This window comes from Spinacia oleracea, chromosome 6 (genome assembly GCF_020520425.1).
Source record: "Spinacia oleracea cultivar Varoflay chromosome 6, BTI_SOV_V1, whole genome shotgun sequence".
Taxonomy (NCBI): Eukaryota; Viridiplantae; Streptophyta; class Magnoliopsida; order Caryophyllales; family Amaranthaceae; genus Spinacia; species Spinacia oleracea.
The window spans coordinates 117,698,167-117,713,865 of NC_079492.1; the positions used below are offsets into that span (position 1 = coordinate 117,698,167).

The 15,699-nt window shown below is 37.4% G+C and overlaps 1 protein-coding gene across 3 annotated transcripts; it reads right to left on the minus strand.

Annotated features, from left to right (window-relative positions):
• Nucleotides 1-10,442: 10,442 nt before the first annotated feature.
• On the minus strand, nucleotides 10,443-14,530 carry LOC110802786 (quinone-oxidoreductase homolog, chloroplastic-like). Of its 3 annotated transcripts, none has more exons than XM_022008236.2 (4): nucleotides 14,306-14,530; nucleotides 14,145-14,228; nucleotides 12,870-13,011; nucleotides 10,443-10,719 (listed from the first exon to the last, which is right to left on the minus strand). In XM_022008236.2, the coding sequence occupies exons 2-4, from the start codon at nucleotides 14,208-14,210 to the stop codon at nucleotides 10,688-10,690; spliced, it is 240 nt and encodes a 79-aa protein (XP_021863928.1). In that variant the 5' UTR covers nucleotides 14,211-14,228; nucleotides 14,306-14,530; the 3' UTR covers nucleotides 10,443-10,687. The 3 variants fall into 3 exon arrangements, 2 of the variants coding, with proteins under 2 accessions (XP_021863928.1, XP_021863927.1); XM_022008235.2 differs by having other exon boundaries at nucleotides 14,145-14,218; nucleotides 14,306-14,523; XR_008923506.1 differs by lacking the exon at nucleotides 10,443-10,719 and adding an exon at nucleotides 11,441-12,725 and having other exon boundaries at nucleotides 14,145-14,218.
• Nucleotides 14,531-15,699: the final 1,169 nt, after the last annotated feature.

Here is a 15,699-nt window from a genome sequence, read left to right on the forward strand (position 1 = left end):
TTCATAATCTAAATTGCATAAACATGGTTAAATATTACAAATTTGCAAGAATTAAAAGGGGTGATTAATTTTCGTAATTGTTAATTAATTGCAAATTGCGTTTATTTAATTATACGTACGCAGTGTTTCGGCAGTTTCTTCGTTACTCATCCAAATCGAGTGATTTTTGTGTCAATTCCGCATGTAAAAGGCATTCTAAAATTTTGACAAAAAGAGTCTTTTTCGGCCGAACCCAGAATTCTCAAATTCGAAACCTAACTATGACTTTTCGGAGGTTTTAGTTTTTCGAACGCAAAATTTCGTAAATTTAAGATGTTAAATTAAATATTTGCGATTCTTGTTGATAAATCTTGAATTTTTGATTGACCTACTGTATATGTTTAACAAGTTTGAATGCCTAGCCTTGTTAATTATGCAATCTAATTCGTAATTATGATTAATTTGTTGAAAATTGGAATAATTTAGAATTAATTTGATTTTCATAATTAGTTATAATTAAATTAGATACCTACGATTAAAAACCACCATAAAAATTGTAAATTTATGTTAAATTTTAAATTTTTATGACCTAGACTTGAATCCATGTTAATCGGAAATCAATAAATTAATAAATTTTCGATTTTTTCGCCCTAAAATTATGAAATTAATATGATTTATTAATTTGTCATTAATTTTGAAAATAAAATTTTAATTTTTATGCGATTCGCTCATATAACTTGCACGCACAAAGCAATTGACGCTACGTGTTACCCTTAAGGGGTGTTGTATAGTGCGGGCATGCGACGACGAGCAAGGGAGCTCGTCGCCCATGCGGTACGAATGCAGCGAGCAAGGGCATGGTGCACGAGCACAAGGCAGCAGCCCTGCCTTGTGTCGTGGGCTGTGTGCGATGGGCGCATGGGCAAGGGCGAGAGCAAGGCACGAGCAGTCGCGTGTGGGCAGCAAGCGAGCTGCGCCACAGCGCGCACTGCCTCGCGCAAGCGTGCGACGAGCACTGCGCCCAGCGATGGTGAGCAGCGTGCGCGTGCGACGAGCGCTGCGCCCAACGATGGTGAGCAGCGTGCTTGTTGCGACGAGCGCTGGCGCGCGCCTTGCGATGGAATGCAGCAGCGATGCGACGCAGTGCATGGGCTGCGCGCACATGGCCAGCGATGGCTGTGTGCGTGTGGCCCATGACTATGCGTTGCGTGGGGTTGTTGCGTTACGATTAGATCGTTTTAAAATTTGAATTTGAAATTTTCAGTTTTCGTAATTTTAATTAATTTTAAAATTAATAATTTCAATTGTTTTCTTGGATTTAATTTTGAATATTATAATTATAATAAATTTTATTTATTCTAATTATTTTGCTAAAATTAAAATCATGAATTAATTTAAATACGACTGAAAAATAAATTAAATTAGCGGATTCAATTATAAATTTATATGAGCTTTAAATTTTAATTAAATTTGTATGTTTCCGGTTAGACTAGAAATAATTTTTTATGTTTAAAATTAGTAAAGCATATGAATTTATTGGTTTAAGTGGGAGCCCTTTTAGTCATAAACTCTTGATTAGGTCTACAAATCCTTAAGGTTAAAACAACTTGATTAGAATTAATAAGGACTGAATAATTGATAGATTATTGGTGCCCTTGATTAATTGCTGCAAATGTTTATGTGATGCATGATGTGTTTTACTAACCAGCTATGTGGGCCATTCATGATAATGAATGGGTGAATGGTATATATTGTATATGTACTGTTTTGCAGGTTATGAAGTGACTAGTATGGCCCAAATAGGATAGAAAATATGTTCTGCGTACCATTAATTTGAATGTAATTGGTCTAAAGTACCAAAATTGTTTTTCAATTCAAATATGGTCTGCGTACCATCAAATAGTTGTAATTAGTTTTAATTACAGCTTATCCTATTTGAAGAAAATGGTGCCTCCCACGGAGATTTTCAAGACGGACTTTGAAGTTGAAGCTTCAAGATGAAGTCGGGCCATACTAGATCACATTTATCTTATGCATGTTTTAAGTTATTTATTGCTTTTAAATATGTCTTAAATATGCATGAGATCAAAGCTTGATTATGTTGCATGATTAAGGATTTTAGTTCACTTAAAATCTAACCAACATAGTAAGAGCCTTAAGTTCCAAACTTAAAAATTGAGTTAAAAGGTGCCATGCCAAAATATACACTTGCTTGGATATCCTTTACATCAATCTAGTAATAGTTTTCGCTCAGCGAGGTGTTACTTATTGGTCCTAAAGGGGCAAGGTACACAAATAATTGTGAGTACATGTTAGTTTTGGTAAAACTCAACGATATAAGTAAGAAGTCCTTTTATGTCGTGGCAAAATCGATAGGTTTACCTAATAAGTTCTTAGACGTACCTATCAACCAAGAATAGTTTCTAGACTATTAGCAAAAGGCTTTTGCTTACCTAAGATGTTTTAGGATTAAGTCGACAAACTGTGCTTAATTCTTCAATGATTTTAGGATCTTGGAATCATTTTATTCACACCTGCCGGAACACATAACTTGAATAAAATGCTTAATGAACATTGAATTATGCATGTATGCTAGAATTTAAGTTTATTAAGAGAAACTGTGAATGGTTATTTATTTGTTTATTCTTTTCAATTGTAGTTTTAACTATGGCAAACAACAATCAAAACATCATCATAGGTTCTGAGCTTATGGTCAAGCTGAACCTAGAAAATTTTCTTGAATGGGAAGCTAAGCTAGTTGAAATAGTCAGACTCAATGGACTTGAGTATGTACTATTACATCCCATGCCAAGCTACTATGCCAGAGACATGACCCCTGAGAGATTTTTCGCCTGGGATGCGGATCTCAAAAAGGTTATGAGTCTCATGCTGAACAATATCCCTGATGATTGGGCTAGAAGGTTTGTAGCCTATGAACCTTTTACGCTCATCAAGAATCTGAGGGATATCTGTCGTGGAAGCACGGAGGACAGGGACCTGAACGTCCATGAGTTGATTGAATCAATGTCTGGTCTAAAGGTTAGTTCTCCCAACAGGTGTTATAGGATGGAAGTCCAAGAAACACATGTTCAGCTCCTTCGCACTAAACAGAGGGTAGGCGTCCCACTGAGGTTCCATGTGGATCTTATGCGTTCATACTTTGATCGCCTAAGTCTACTAGGAACACCAATAAGGGAAAGGATGGCAGTCTCTATCTTGCTCAATTCACTACACAGTGGGTTTGGTCGCTTCAAGCAACTATACCTAAGTGAACCAAGAGAAGAAACAGTTGCAGAATTTGTTCACCTTGTCAGAAAGGCTGAGATAATACTGGACTGTGAAGCCAAAGATTTACTCAAGGCTAAAGGGAGACCGTTCAAGAAAAGTGGAAAGTCCAAGGGCAATGCTAAATCAAAGCAGGACAAGTCCACATCAAGTTGTCTTTATTGTGATGGAATAGGCCATTACAAAAGAGAATGTCCAAAGCTAAAGGAAGATCAGAAGAACGGAACAGTTGTTCCATCTTCAGGTATTTTCGTTATAGACTGTATACTTGCTAATTCAACTTCTTGGGTATTAGATACAGGTTGTGGCTCACACTTATGTTCCAATCCACAGGGACTAAGAAGAAGTAGAAAGTTAAGCAAGGGTGAAGTCGACCTACGAGTGGGAAATGGAGCACGGATTGCTGCATTAGCTGTAGGAACTTATTATTTGTCGTTGCCCTCCGGGCTAGTTTTGGAGCTGGAAGAATGTTTCCATGTTCCAAGTCTTACTAAAAACATCATTTCAGTTTCTTGCTTAGATGCTAAGGGATTTTCCTTTTTAATAAAAGACAATAGTTGTTCGTTTTATTTTAAAGAGATGTTTTATGGATCTGCTAGATTAGTCAATGGACTTTATTTATTAGATCACGACAAACAAGTTTATAACATAAATACCAAAAAGGCCAAAAAGGATGATTCAGATCTCACCTATCTGTGGCATTGTCGATTAGGCCATATAAACTTGAAACGCTTAGAAAGACTTCAAAAGGAAGGAATTCTAGAACCATTTGACTTAGAGGATTATGGTAAATGCGAATCATGTTTACTTGGAAAAATGACAAAGCAACCTTTCTCTAAAGTTGGAGAAAGAGCAACTGAACTATTGGGTTTAATCCATACAGATGTATGTGGACCAATGAGTACAAATGCTAGAGGTGGTTTCAGCTACTTTATCACTTTCACTGATGACTTCAGTAGATATGGTTATGTCTACCTAATGAAGCATAAGTCTGAATCCTTTGACAAATTCAAGGAATTTCAGAGTGAAGTAGAGAATCAATTAGGCAAGAAGATTAAGGCACTGCGGTCTGATAGAGGCGGTGAATATCTGAGCTATGAATTTCATGACCATCTGAAAGAATGTGGAATTCTATCAGAATTGACTCCTCCTGGAACACCACAATGGAACGGTGTGTCGGAACGGAGGAACAGAACCTTGCTAGACATGATCAGGTCAATGATGGGTCAGGCCGAACTTCCATTAGAATTTTGGGGACATGCACTAAATACAGCTGCACTCACTATAAATAGAGCTCCGTCTAAAGCTGTCGAAAAGACTCCATATGAGTTATGGTTTGGAAAGCCTCCAAATGTGTCTTTTCTTAAGATTTTGGGATGTGAAGTATACGTCAAACGATTAATTTCAGACAAACTTCATCTGAAATCTGACAAATGTATCCTTGTGGGCTATCCAAAGGAAACAAAGGGGTATTACTTCTACAATACATCTGAGAACAAGGTGTTTGTTGCTTGAGATGGTGTCTTTTTGGAGAAAGATCACATTTCCAAAATGACAAGTGGGAGAAAAGTAGACCTCGAAGAAATTCGAGTCGAACAACAAACTCTAGAGAATGCTCAAGATGACATTCAGGATGAAACTCAGAGATCTTTAGAAGAATCTAGTGAGAATCATGGCCAATCTAGAAATGTTACCCCGCGTAGATCGCAAAGATATAGATCTCAACCGGAAAGGTACTTAGGTATTTTGACGAACGAGAGCTATGACGTTCTATTACTTGAAAGTGATGAACCTGCGACTTACAAACAAGCTATGAAGAGCCCTAGCTCCAAGCAATGGCAAGAAGCCATGCAATCTGAATTAGACTCCATGTCTGAAAACCAAGTATGGGATTTGGTCGATTTGCCGGATGGCTACCAAGCCATTGGAAGCAAATGGGTTTTTAAACTGAAAAAGGACAAGGATGGGAAACTTGAAGTTTTCAAAGCTACATTGGTTGCAAAAGGTTACAGGCAAGTCCACGGTGTGGATTACGATGAAACCTTTTCACCAGTTGTAATGCTAAAGTCTATTCGGATAATGTTAGCAATCGCTGCATATTACGATTACGAAATATGGCAGATGGATGTCAAAACCGCTTTCTTAAACGGCGTTTTAACAGAAACTGTGTTTATGACACAACCTGAAGGTTTTGAGGATCCAAAGAATGCTAAAAAGGTATGCAAGCTAAAGAAATCAATCTACGGATTGAAGCAGGCATCCAGGAGCTGGAATATACGTTTTGATGAAGCAGTCAGTGACTTTGGTTTCATCAAGAACGCAGACGAATCTTGTGTATACAAGAAGGTCAGTGGGAGCAAAATTGCTTTTCTAGTATTATATGTCGACGACATATTACTTATCGGAAATGACATTCCTATGTTGAACTCTGTCAAGATTTGGCTTGGGAAATGTTTTTCGATGAAGGATCTAGGAGAAGCACAGTACATATTGGGCATCAAGATTTACAGAGATAGATCTAAAAAGATGATTGGACTTAGTCAAAGCACTTATATCAATAAGGTGCTTGATAGGTTCAAGATGGCAGACTCGAAGCGAGGCTACCTACCCATGTCTCATGGAATAACTCTAAGCAAGACTCAGTGCCCAAAAACACTTGATGAGCGTAGACGAATGAATGGGATTCCATATGCATCATTGATTGGTTCAATAATGTATGCTATGATATGTACACGCCCGGATGTTGCGTACGCACTCAGTGCTACGAGCAGATACCAGTCAGACCCAGGAGAGGCACATTGGACTGCTGCCAAGAATATTCTGAAGTACCTGAAAAGGCACAAAGATGACTTCCTGGTCTATGGTGGAGATGATGAATTAATTGTTAAAGGCTATACGGACGCAAGTTTCCAAACCGACAAAGATGATTTCGGATCACAGTCTGGGTTTGTCTTCTGCCTCAACGGAGGTGCAGTAAGCTGGAAAAGTGCTAAGCAAAGCACCATTGCGGATTCTACAACTGAAGCGGAGTACATTGCTGCACATGAAGCAGCAAATGAAGCTATATGGCTAAGGAAGTTCATAGGAGAACTTGGTGTAGTCCCCTCCATTAAAGGACCAATAGCCTTGTATTGTGATAATAACGGAGCTATTGCACAGGCAAAGGAGCCTAGACACCACCAGAGAGTCAAGCATGTACTTCGTAGATTTCACCTTCTACGAGAGTTCGTTGAAAGAAAAGAAGTCGAGATAAGCAAGATTGGAACTGATGACAACATATCAGATCCATTGACTAAACCTCTGCCGCAGGCGAAGCACAACTCGCACACTGCAGCTATGGGAATCAAGCATATTGGAGAATGGCTTTGATATCCTTGTTTAATGTTTTAAAGTTTTAGAGTTTAAATCTTTGTAAAACATTATTGGTTAATCATTCACAATAAATGAATAGAATTCATTTTTCCATTTAATTTGTGGTTTATTAAATGATGAGTCCCTTCAATTTAACAATATATTCAAGATAGACTGTCAGGACCAGTCCTGTGACTAAGAAATGTCTATCAAGTGAACTTGAATGTCAAAAGTTGAAAATGGTCCCTAGTCGGAGTTTTCTATAAAATTGGACGCATAGAAAACGTTAGACGACTAGAATGCAAGATGACTAGTAGTTCTGTTTCTTGAACTATGTGGACATGGCAATGTCAGAATCATTTGCATAGATACTTACTTTGGGAAGACTAGTATCGGACAGACCTATGAAACTTTACTGTAAGAGATGAAAATCTGTCATAAGTAAATTTCATTAAAATTATTAGACACTAAATCCTCAATACCTGAGTGATTTGAGATTACTTGTTTGAGAACTGGTTGCTTTGACGTTGACCAACCGTCGCATCGTAAAAGGAGGCTATAAAGGCAACGCTCAGGTAATCACCTATCAAACGAAGTCTAATATCAAGATCGCAAGATTGGGATTGTCCTCCCATAAATCGGGATGAGATGCTTAAAAGTTGTACAAGGCCACTCGGAGAGCTAGAAACTGTGAAATGCATGGCCGTGCTCGGATGAATCATAGGTTATGATTATCTGTTTATTTGATCAGTTGAACTCTGAAACCGAGAAACACCTCTGGACATAATAAGGATGACAACTCTTACCTTATGTTCAAGAGCAAGCATCGAGCGACAAAGGAATTAGGAAATGCACACTTGTCCCTAAGGACAAGTGGGAGACTGAAGGAAATAATGCCCTTGGTCCAAGTATGCATTCTATGTTAAGTCTAATAAATGCGGTTCAGTATTAATTAACAAGTTAATAATTTAGTGAGATGAAGTGAGCTGAATGCCTTGCTAGAGGCCGCTTCAGTTCAAGTGGAATTAATGATATTAATCCACAGCTTACTCTTGACTGAACCCGTAGGGTCACACAAATAGTACGTAAACGGATCAAGTACTTAATGACATTAAATACTCTATCTATGGATATTCGGAATCGACGGATCTTGGTTTCAGTGGGAGCTGAGATCGTCACAAGCAAGAAATGAATACTCCGGAAACAATGATATTACCGGAAACGGAAATATGGATCGTATCGGAAATATAAATATTATCCAAGTCGTAGATGTTGCCGGAAACGGAAACATGGTACGTATCGGAAAATATTATCGGAAATGGAAATATTGCCGGAAACGGAAATATTGTCAGAATCGGAAATATTATCGGAATCGGAAAATAATTCCGGAAACGGAAATATTAAATATTTGTTCGAAACGGAAATTAATTTCGGAATCGGAAATATTAAATATTGTTCGTATCGGAAATGAATTCCGAAATCGGGAATTTAATCGGAAGCGTATCGTACGAATTAGCATCAGACGAGGGCCCGCTAGACGAAGGCCCAGCACGAAGCCAGGCCATCGCCCAGCGAGCCGCACGCACCAACACACGCCTCTACCAGGCCCAGCGCAAGGCCAGGCCCAGCCAAGGGCACGCGCGCGCAGCACAGCAGCGTGGGCTGTGCGCCTGTCGTGGGCTGCAAGGCTTGCGCGGGTGCACGGCTTGTGCAATGCTTGTGCGGGAAATCCTAATCCTATTAGATTTGCTTTGTTATTTAGAGTCCTAATAAAGTTCTAACTAGCAAATCCATATCCTAGTAGGATTACAATTCCTTTTCCATACTCCTATAAATAGGTGCCTAGGGTCACAATTTATGGGTACGATTGAAGTATTCAAAGGGTAAGTTTTTGAAATAAAAATCAGCCATACACTTGCAAACACTAGCCGAAATTCCTAAGCACCTTAAGGGCGATTCTAGTTGGTCTAACTTGAGGCGGATCCGGACGTACTGTGGACTATCTACGGAGGGACGACATTTGGAGTCCTAAAGACTTGTTCTTGTTCGGTTCGGGCGCAGCTAGGGAAGGCACGCTACAACATGTATGCATCTATTCTATGCTAAATGATTATGTGTAAATAATATGATTTCCTGGCTTTATGGTTTTTCCGCATGATTTATGAATTGTCATATGTATCATAACCTAACAGCGCTGCCTTGGGACGGGCGTACGTGCGTCCTTGCTTGCTGGGCGATGGCCTGGCTTCGTGTTGGGCCTTCGTCCGGCAGGCCTCGTCCGATGCTTATTCGTACGATACGCTTCCGATTAAATTCCCGGTTCCGGAATTCATTTCTGATACGAACAATATTTAATATTTCCGATTCCGGAATTAATTTCTGTTCCGAACAAATATTTAATATTTCCGTTTCCGGAACTATTTTCCGATTCTGATAATATTTCCGATTCTGACAATATTTCCGTTTCCGGCAATATTTCCGATTCCGGCAATATTTCCATTTCCGATAATATTTTCCGTTACGTACCATGTTTCCGTTTCCGGCAACATCTACGACTTGGATAATATTTATATTTCCGATACGATCCATATTTCCGTTTCCGGCAATATCATCGTTTCCGGAGTATTCATTTCTTGCTTGTGACGATCTCAGCTCCCACTGAAATCAAGATCCGTCGATTCCGAATATCCATAGATAGAGTATTTAATGCCATTAAATACTTGATCCGTTTACGTACTATTTGTGTGACCCTACGGATTCAGTCAAGAGTAAGCTGTGGATTAATATCATTAATTCCACTTGAACTGAAGCGGCCTCTAGCTAGGCATTCATCTCACTTGATCTCACTGAATTATTAACTTGTTAATTAATACTGAACCGCATTTATTAGACTTAACATTGAATGCATACTTGGACCAAGGGCATTATTTCCTTCACTTAACTCCTTTAGGGAAAGGAAACCTTGTAGGCTTGCAGTCTTCAGTTCTAGTAGATTTCAAGATATCAAGGATGAACTTTCTCTGGTTTAGCATTGTTCCTTTTGAGTTTCTGGAAACTTCAATGCCAAGAAAATACCTCATTTCACCAAGATCTTTCACAGTGAAAGCCCCATCCAGCCATACTTCCAGCTTTGCTTTTTCTGGTTCATCATTTCCAGTAACCAAAAGGCCATCCAAATACACCTGCACAATGGTTTCTTTTTCATTTACAATCTTAGAGAACATTGATTAGTCTCTTTTTGATTGTGTGTATCCATGTTCAAAGAAGAATTTTGTCAGTTCCAAATTCCACTGTCTTGAAGCTTGCTTCAAACCATACATGCTTCTCTTCAATCTGCACACTTGCCCTTCTTTTCCACCTTTGTACCCCTTTGGAGGTTTCATGTACACTTCCTCTTCCAAGTATCCATGCAGAAATGCATTGTTGATGTCCAATTGATGAATTTTCCACTCAAGAGTAGTGGCAAGGGCAATCAAAGTTCTCAACGCACTACGACATAAATTGCTTTTATTAGCGCTTAATAATGCTTTTAACAGCGCTTCTTGAAGCGCTGTTGATGGCTTCGCTATTAAAAGTAAAAGGTACCTTTAATAGCGCTTTTCAAAAGCGCTGTCATATGTAATATCTAGGATAATTCAAATGTTTCTTTCATAGCACATTATAAACGCTATTAAAGAAACGCTATTGAAGATTTGACGCCATTTTTCAAATTATTTTCTAATAGCGGATGTTATGAAACGCTATTAAAGTTTTTTTTAGTTTTTTTATTTATAATATCGCTGCCTACCTGAAAAGTATTTCATTTTTTTCCACAAAATAAAACCATATATTGAAGAGTAGTGAATAGTTGAATATTAATTTCCAAACCTCAATGGAAAGAATTTTTGCAATAGGACCCTAATAAAACCGATTACATAGATCACAAGTAAAATTCTAAACATTAAACTACGCAAAATACATTAATTAATAAAGTTGTATGTTTGTTGGTTCATTCAACGTAACTTAGCGATTATACAATTGTTGAACAACATGGCGCACCCACTCAGTTCTTACTTCGTCAATCTGCTCCTTGTCATAACTTGGAAACTGACAATCTGAAAAGTACTGCGAAACAATGGGGGTATAAGATATTCATACATAGATGGGAAAAAACCCGTAAGAATTAGTATTACAATAAACAATAAGTGCCATATATGGAAAAAAACCTAAACTCCACATTATAGGAATAGATTATCACTTAACACAGGTTGGTTGTATTAGGTGAATTTGTATTAAACCTATCTCAAAGTGACCTATACAAGTTTAATCTAGACGAGGAGATAATCTCACTTTTATCGCTGCAGCAAGTAAGGTTCTTAAAGTCGCTCTCTTACTTAATGGCTTGAAACTGATATGTTTATAACCCTTTCCATTCGCCTGATTCTTTATAGCTGAAATTTTATGAATTTGAATGCTAAATAATTTGATACATCTCAGAACTTTGGGACAAATCTTCTGAAAATCTTTAAATAATTTCCATATTGTATCGCTTCTTACTAGAATGGTCCAATTGACAGATTTGCAATTCTAAAATGTGATGCAGAGATTGGAAACCCACTTCCATGCAGAAGCAACAGTAAATCATCTCTGAGACACTTAATTCTTTTAAAGCCTATAAATTTCATACATCTAGCATACTAAGTAGTTTATGTTTGTGGTTGCAGATCTGAAACTTGCATTTAGTTGCTCCGAGTTAAGGCCTAAGAGCATCAATGTTTATACAGGTAAATGAGATGTATTTTCCTTCTGTTTAGATCGACTGCAAACTGATTACAGTTTAGGACTATTTGAGATACTAATTCTTTCTTTGTCTAGGAAACGAAAGAGCCATAGTTCTATTCTTGCTGTTTGAAACCATTATCTTGGTTGTCTTGGCTATTATTGTACGATTCTGCTGTATATTTTGGGGTAAGCAGAAGCTCAGAAACCAAGGATCTGGTAAAGTTCCTCGACAAAAGAGTAAGCCTAGTATTTTCTCTTAAAACATGACCTTATTTGTTTAAACTTACTGCACTATTGCAGGAGTCTGAGTCAATGGCTTCTTGGCAAACAAACCTTTTTTATGAGCCAGCAAAATTCGAGGTAAAAGCAACCTATTCGATCTAGTTCAACTCTTAATTTTGAGATTTATTTAGAGGTGCTAGCTTGTAAAACCTTTCTAAACACTAGCAACAAACACATGAAAAACATGTAGCTGTTCATCGAGGGATTTATGAAGCAGCAAAGGAAATATACGAGCAATTAATGCCAGAAATCCAAAACCATATAGATTCCCATGGAGAAGATGCAAAATTTCAATTTACAGGTCATTCATTAGGGGGTTGTCTATCATTGTTAGTCCATATGATGTCTGCCTTTTCTATACATACTTCTCATACCAACCAGATTATGTGTAACTAACTAATCAGATTATGTGTAACTAACTGATCAGATTATATGGTCAGATTATATGGTTAGAAATCAGATTTAGTATGGCCAGATTACTAAATCAGATTACTATATCAGATTTAGATCTTGAGTACTCAGTCACAGTCTGCCTATGCTACTCTCTCCTATCTGATGCATTCCTATATATAACTTACAGGAACTAGTCTGATTTATGAAGCTCGATCAACAAACAGAGTTGCAGGACAAGAAGCAGGACAGTCAACAGCAGTAGAAGTATAAGCAGGACAGTCATCACGGGAACACCAGACTCCAAAATTTTCAGACCACTAAACTACTTCTATACTTAAATGATCTAGTTAAAGGATGAGATTTGTCAGAAAATGATGCAATTAAAGACTGCTTCTACTAAAAGCATGGACAATTATGTATATGATCTTTAGTATAGCTGACGCCACTAAAATAATATACCTTTAGTACAATAATAACTTCTTGAAAAGGACGCCACTAAAATAATAAGTACCCCATCCACAGGTTTCTCAAAGGAAAAGGGGAAGGTTGAAGAACAAAACAACTTAATATGTCAAGATATATACAAGAACTGCAGTTATATTATCAAGTAATGTATCAGATGAAGAAAGGAGATGGGATGCCTTCCATCCATACCGAACCTCATGCTCAGAAAACTGCAATATGCATTGCAACATCAAGCTTTGCAAATTTGAAAAGAAGATGACATTCAAAATGCTGTAGCAGTATGCAATCCTAACAGCATGAAGTTAAGCCTCAAGGAAATTGGGTAAATTGAGAAAAAATGCAGTATGACAAACCTGGTACATAAGGGAACTTTCTGGGTAATATGGGACGAGATACGCCCTTTTGTATCTTCCAATCAAATGCGTTTAAAGATACAACCTCAACCTTTAGCAAAACCTCATCGGCCTTTGGATCAGGAACATCAATCTTAACACGCTGAAACATAGACAACAACTCTCGTTAGAAGACTACACAATTACATAAATCCAGTTACCAAAAATTTATATACAATGCTGAATCAGTTGATTATGAGAAGAGGTTTAAGAGTAAAGCAGATGGCTTCGTTTCCTAATTGTTCACAAAACTAACCTCAATAAGTACAATATCAATATCTGGACAACCAGAGCTAAGCTTCAAAGGAAAACACATAGAACAGCAAAGAAGAAGAATTGAAATGTTCCATGTTGATGCATATCTAGATAATATACGAAATACACCAAGTTCAGAGGATGAACTCCCCCGGGATAACTTAGGTTTAACCCCAGAACTGCTTTTATGCATAACACCAAGTTCTTACGCTAAAACCTGTTTATCTGATTAATTAATAAGCCTAAAACCTTTAACGAAAACCATTCATTGTTTTACTTATCTCTATCGAGCTACTTTACTTTGGTTCCTATGATCCAACTTTTGTAGCTCCTCCCTCTTTTGCTAATTCATGAGGGTTTCCTTTGAACCAAAAAGTCTTAAAGATATCCCACGACACACCAATAAATAAGGATTATGTTGATCAACAATAATCACCAAATGTATTCCATATCAAAATCTTTAAAACAAGAACGGAGATGCCAAAACAACAAATAACCAAGAACATAAAAACCTACATAGTAACCTCTAACCAGTCGAGAGATACTAGTACTGAATCATAACCACCCACATTTCAATTTTGTCCCAAAAAGATCAGAATAAACAAGTGTAAAATGCACCTAACAACATCATTGTGAAATATACAGTGTTCTTCAAGCCTTTATATCATTCTTCTATACAAGAAATACAACACACATTTGAAATTCTAATCAGTTGTTTCTCTAAACTGATGCAATATTTCAAATTTTCAATTCCGTTGAACATAAAAATTATAATAATAAATATATTGTACCAAGTTAACATACCAATCACCATTCTAATTAAGTACAAATTTCTGATTTCCCCAAATATCATCCCCATCCCTCAATTTCCCAGTTATAAAATCATAAAATTGAAAAAACCCAAGTCCAAAATCATACAAAGTGAACTAAATTGAAAATTATTAACAATAAGGAACTGAAATGAGGGAGGAAAAAAACAACCTTTAAAGCAGTAGTTCCACCGCCATAGCGAGAATACCGAATCGCATTCATTAATTTGGCAACCATTTGCTTGTCTGGTGATACCTAACATTTAAACTAGTGAACTATGCAAAAGAACCCAAATTAAAAACATGATGAGAGAAAATTGAAGAAGCTCATACCCGAATAAACCAAAATAGAAACCCTAATCTTGGAATTACAGAGCCACAAGCACCGACATCTATCGCCCACAATGCCACCGTCGCGACACCGTTTCCATAGACGCTACAAGATCAATGACGGCGGAGGAGGAGAGAGGGGCTGGTTTAAGGAGGAGAGAGATGGAGATGCGAGGAGGTGAGGTTAGGAGGCGTAGAGCAATCTCCGTGAGAGACATGAATAAGCCGTCCTTTAATTTTCTCATAGACGGTTATTTTATTTTTTTTATTTTTTTTCTTAAACGTTTAAAAGCGTTTTATTTGAAATCACTATAAAAGAATGTACATATGATAGCGTTTATCTTAAAAGCACTATTAAATACATTATTTGATATCTTTAAAAGCAAAATGGGTAAAAGCGCTATTAAAAAAACGCTATAAAAGCATATTTCTGTAGTAGTGAACTAGTGAATTTTGCTACTGGTGAGAATGTATGCTTGTAATCCTTGCCTTTGATTAGCTTGTCAGTTGTCACCCCTTGCTACTAGTCTGGCCTTCAGCTTATCAATGTCTCCTCTTTGAAGAAACTTAATCTTGTATACCCATTTTGAGTCTATGGCCTTCTTCCCTTCTGGAAAATCTGTCATTTTCTTCTAGGGCTTTTAATTCTTCTTCCATTGCCTCAACCCATCCTCCATATTTACATGCCTCACCATAGTGTGTTGGTTCTGTTATCTTCAAAACATTATTAAAGGAGGCTATGTATTCATTAGAATAATATTCTGAGTCCATCAACCTTGCAACTATCATGTTGCCTGAGTGCTGCTCCTCCCTTCCAGGCATGTCTACTATGAAATCTCTAAATTTTCTTGGTAATCCTGCTTCTCTAGATGACTTCCTAGTGATCACTTCTGCATTTTGTTCAACAGGTATTGAATAAGGCTCAGGTTAAGGTTCATGTTCTTCAATAAATTCTTCATTTCCCACTTCTTCTTCATGCGTCTCAGTTTGGTCATTTTCCTGTACAATCACTTCAGTCAGAGTGTTAAAGAAATCATCATTCTCAATTTCAAATTTTGACAAATTTTGTCTCAAACAGGACATGAAATCATGACTTTCTTTCTTCAACAGAAAAGGAAATATGTTTTCCGTAAAAAAAACATCTCTACTAATAAATATCTTTCTATTCTCCAAATCCCACACCTTGTATCCTTTTTCACAATAAGGATATCCAAGCATTATACATCTTACCTCTTGTAGCAAACTTATCCCCTAGTTTCTTATGGGGACTAGCATAACACATACTACCTATCACTCTTAAGTGATCATAAATAGCTTCTTTCTTCATCATTCTCTTCTATGGAGTCTTCCAGTTAAGCACTGCACTGGGCAACAAATTTATGAGGTGTGTAGCAGCA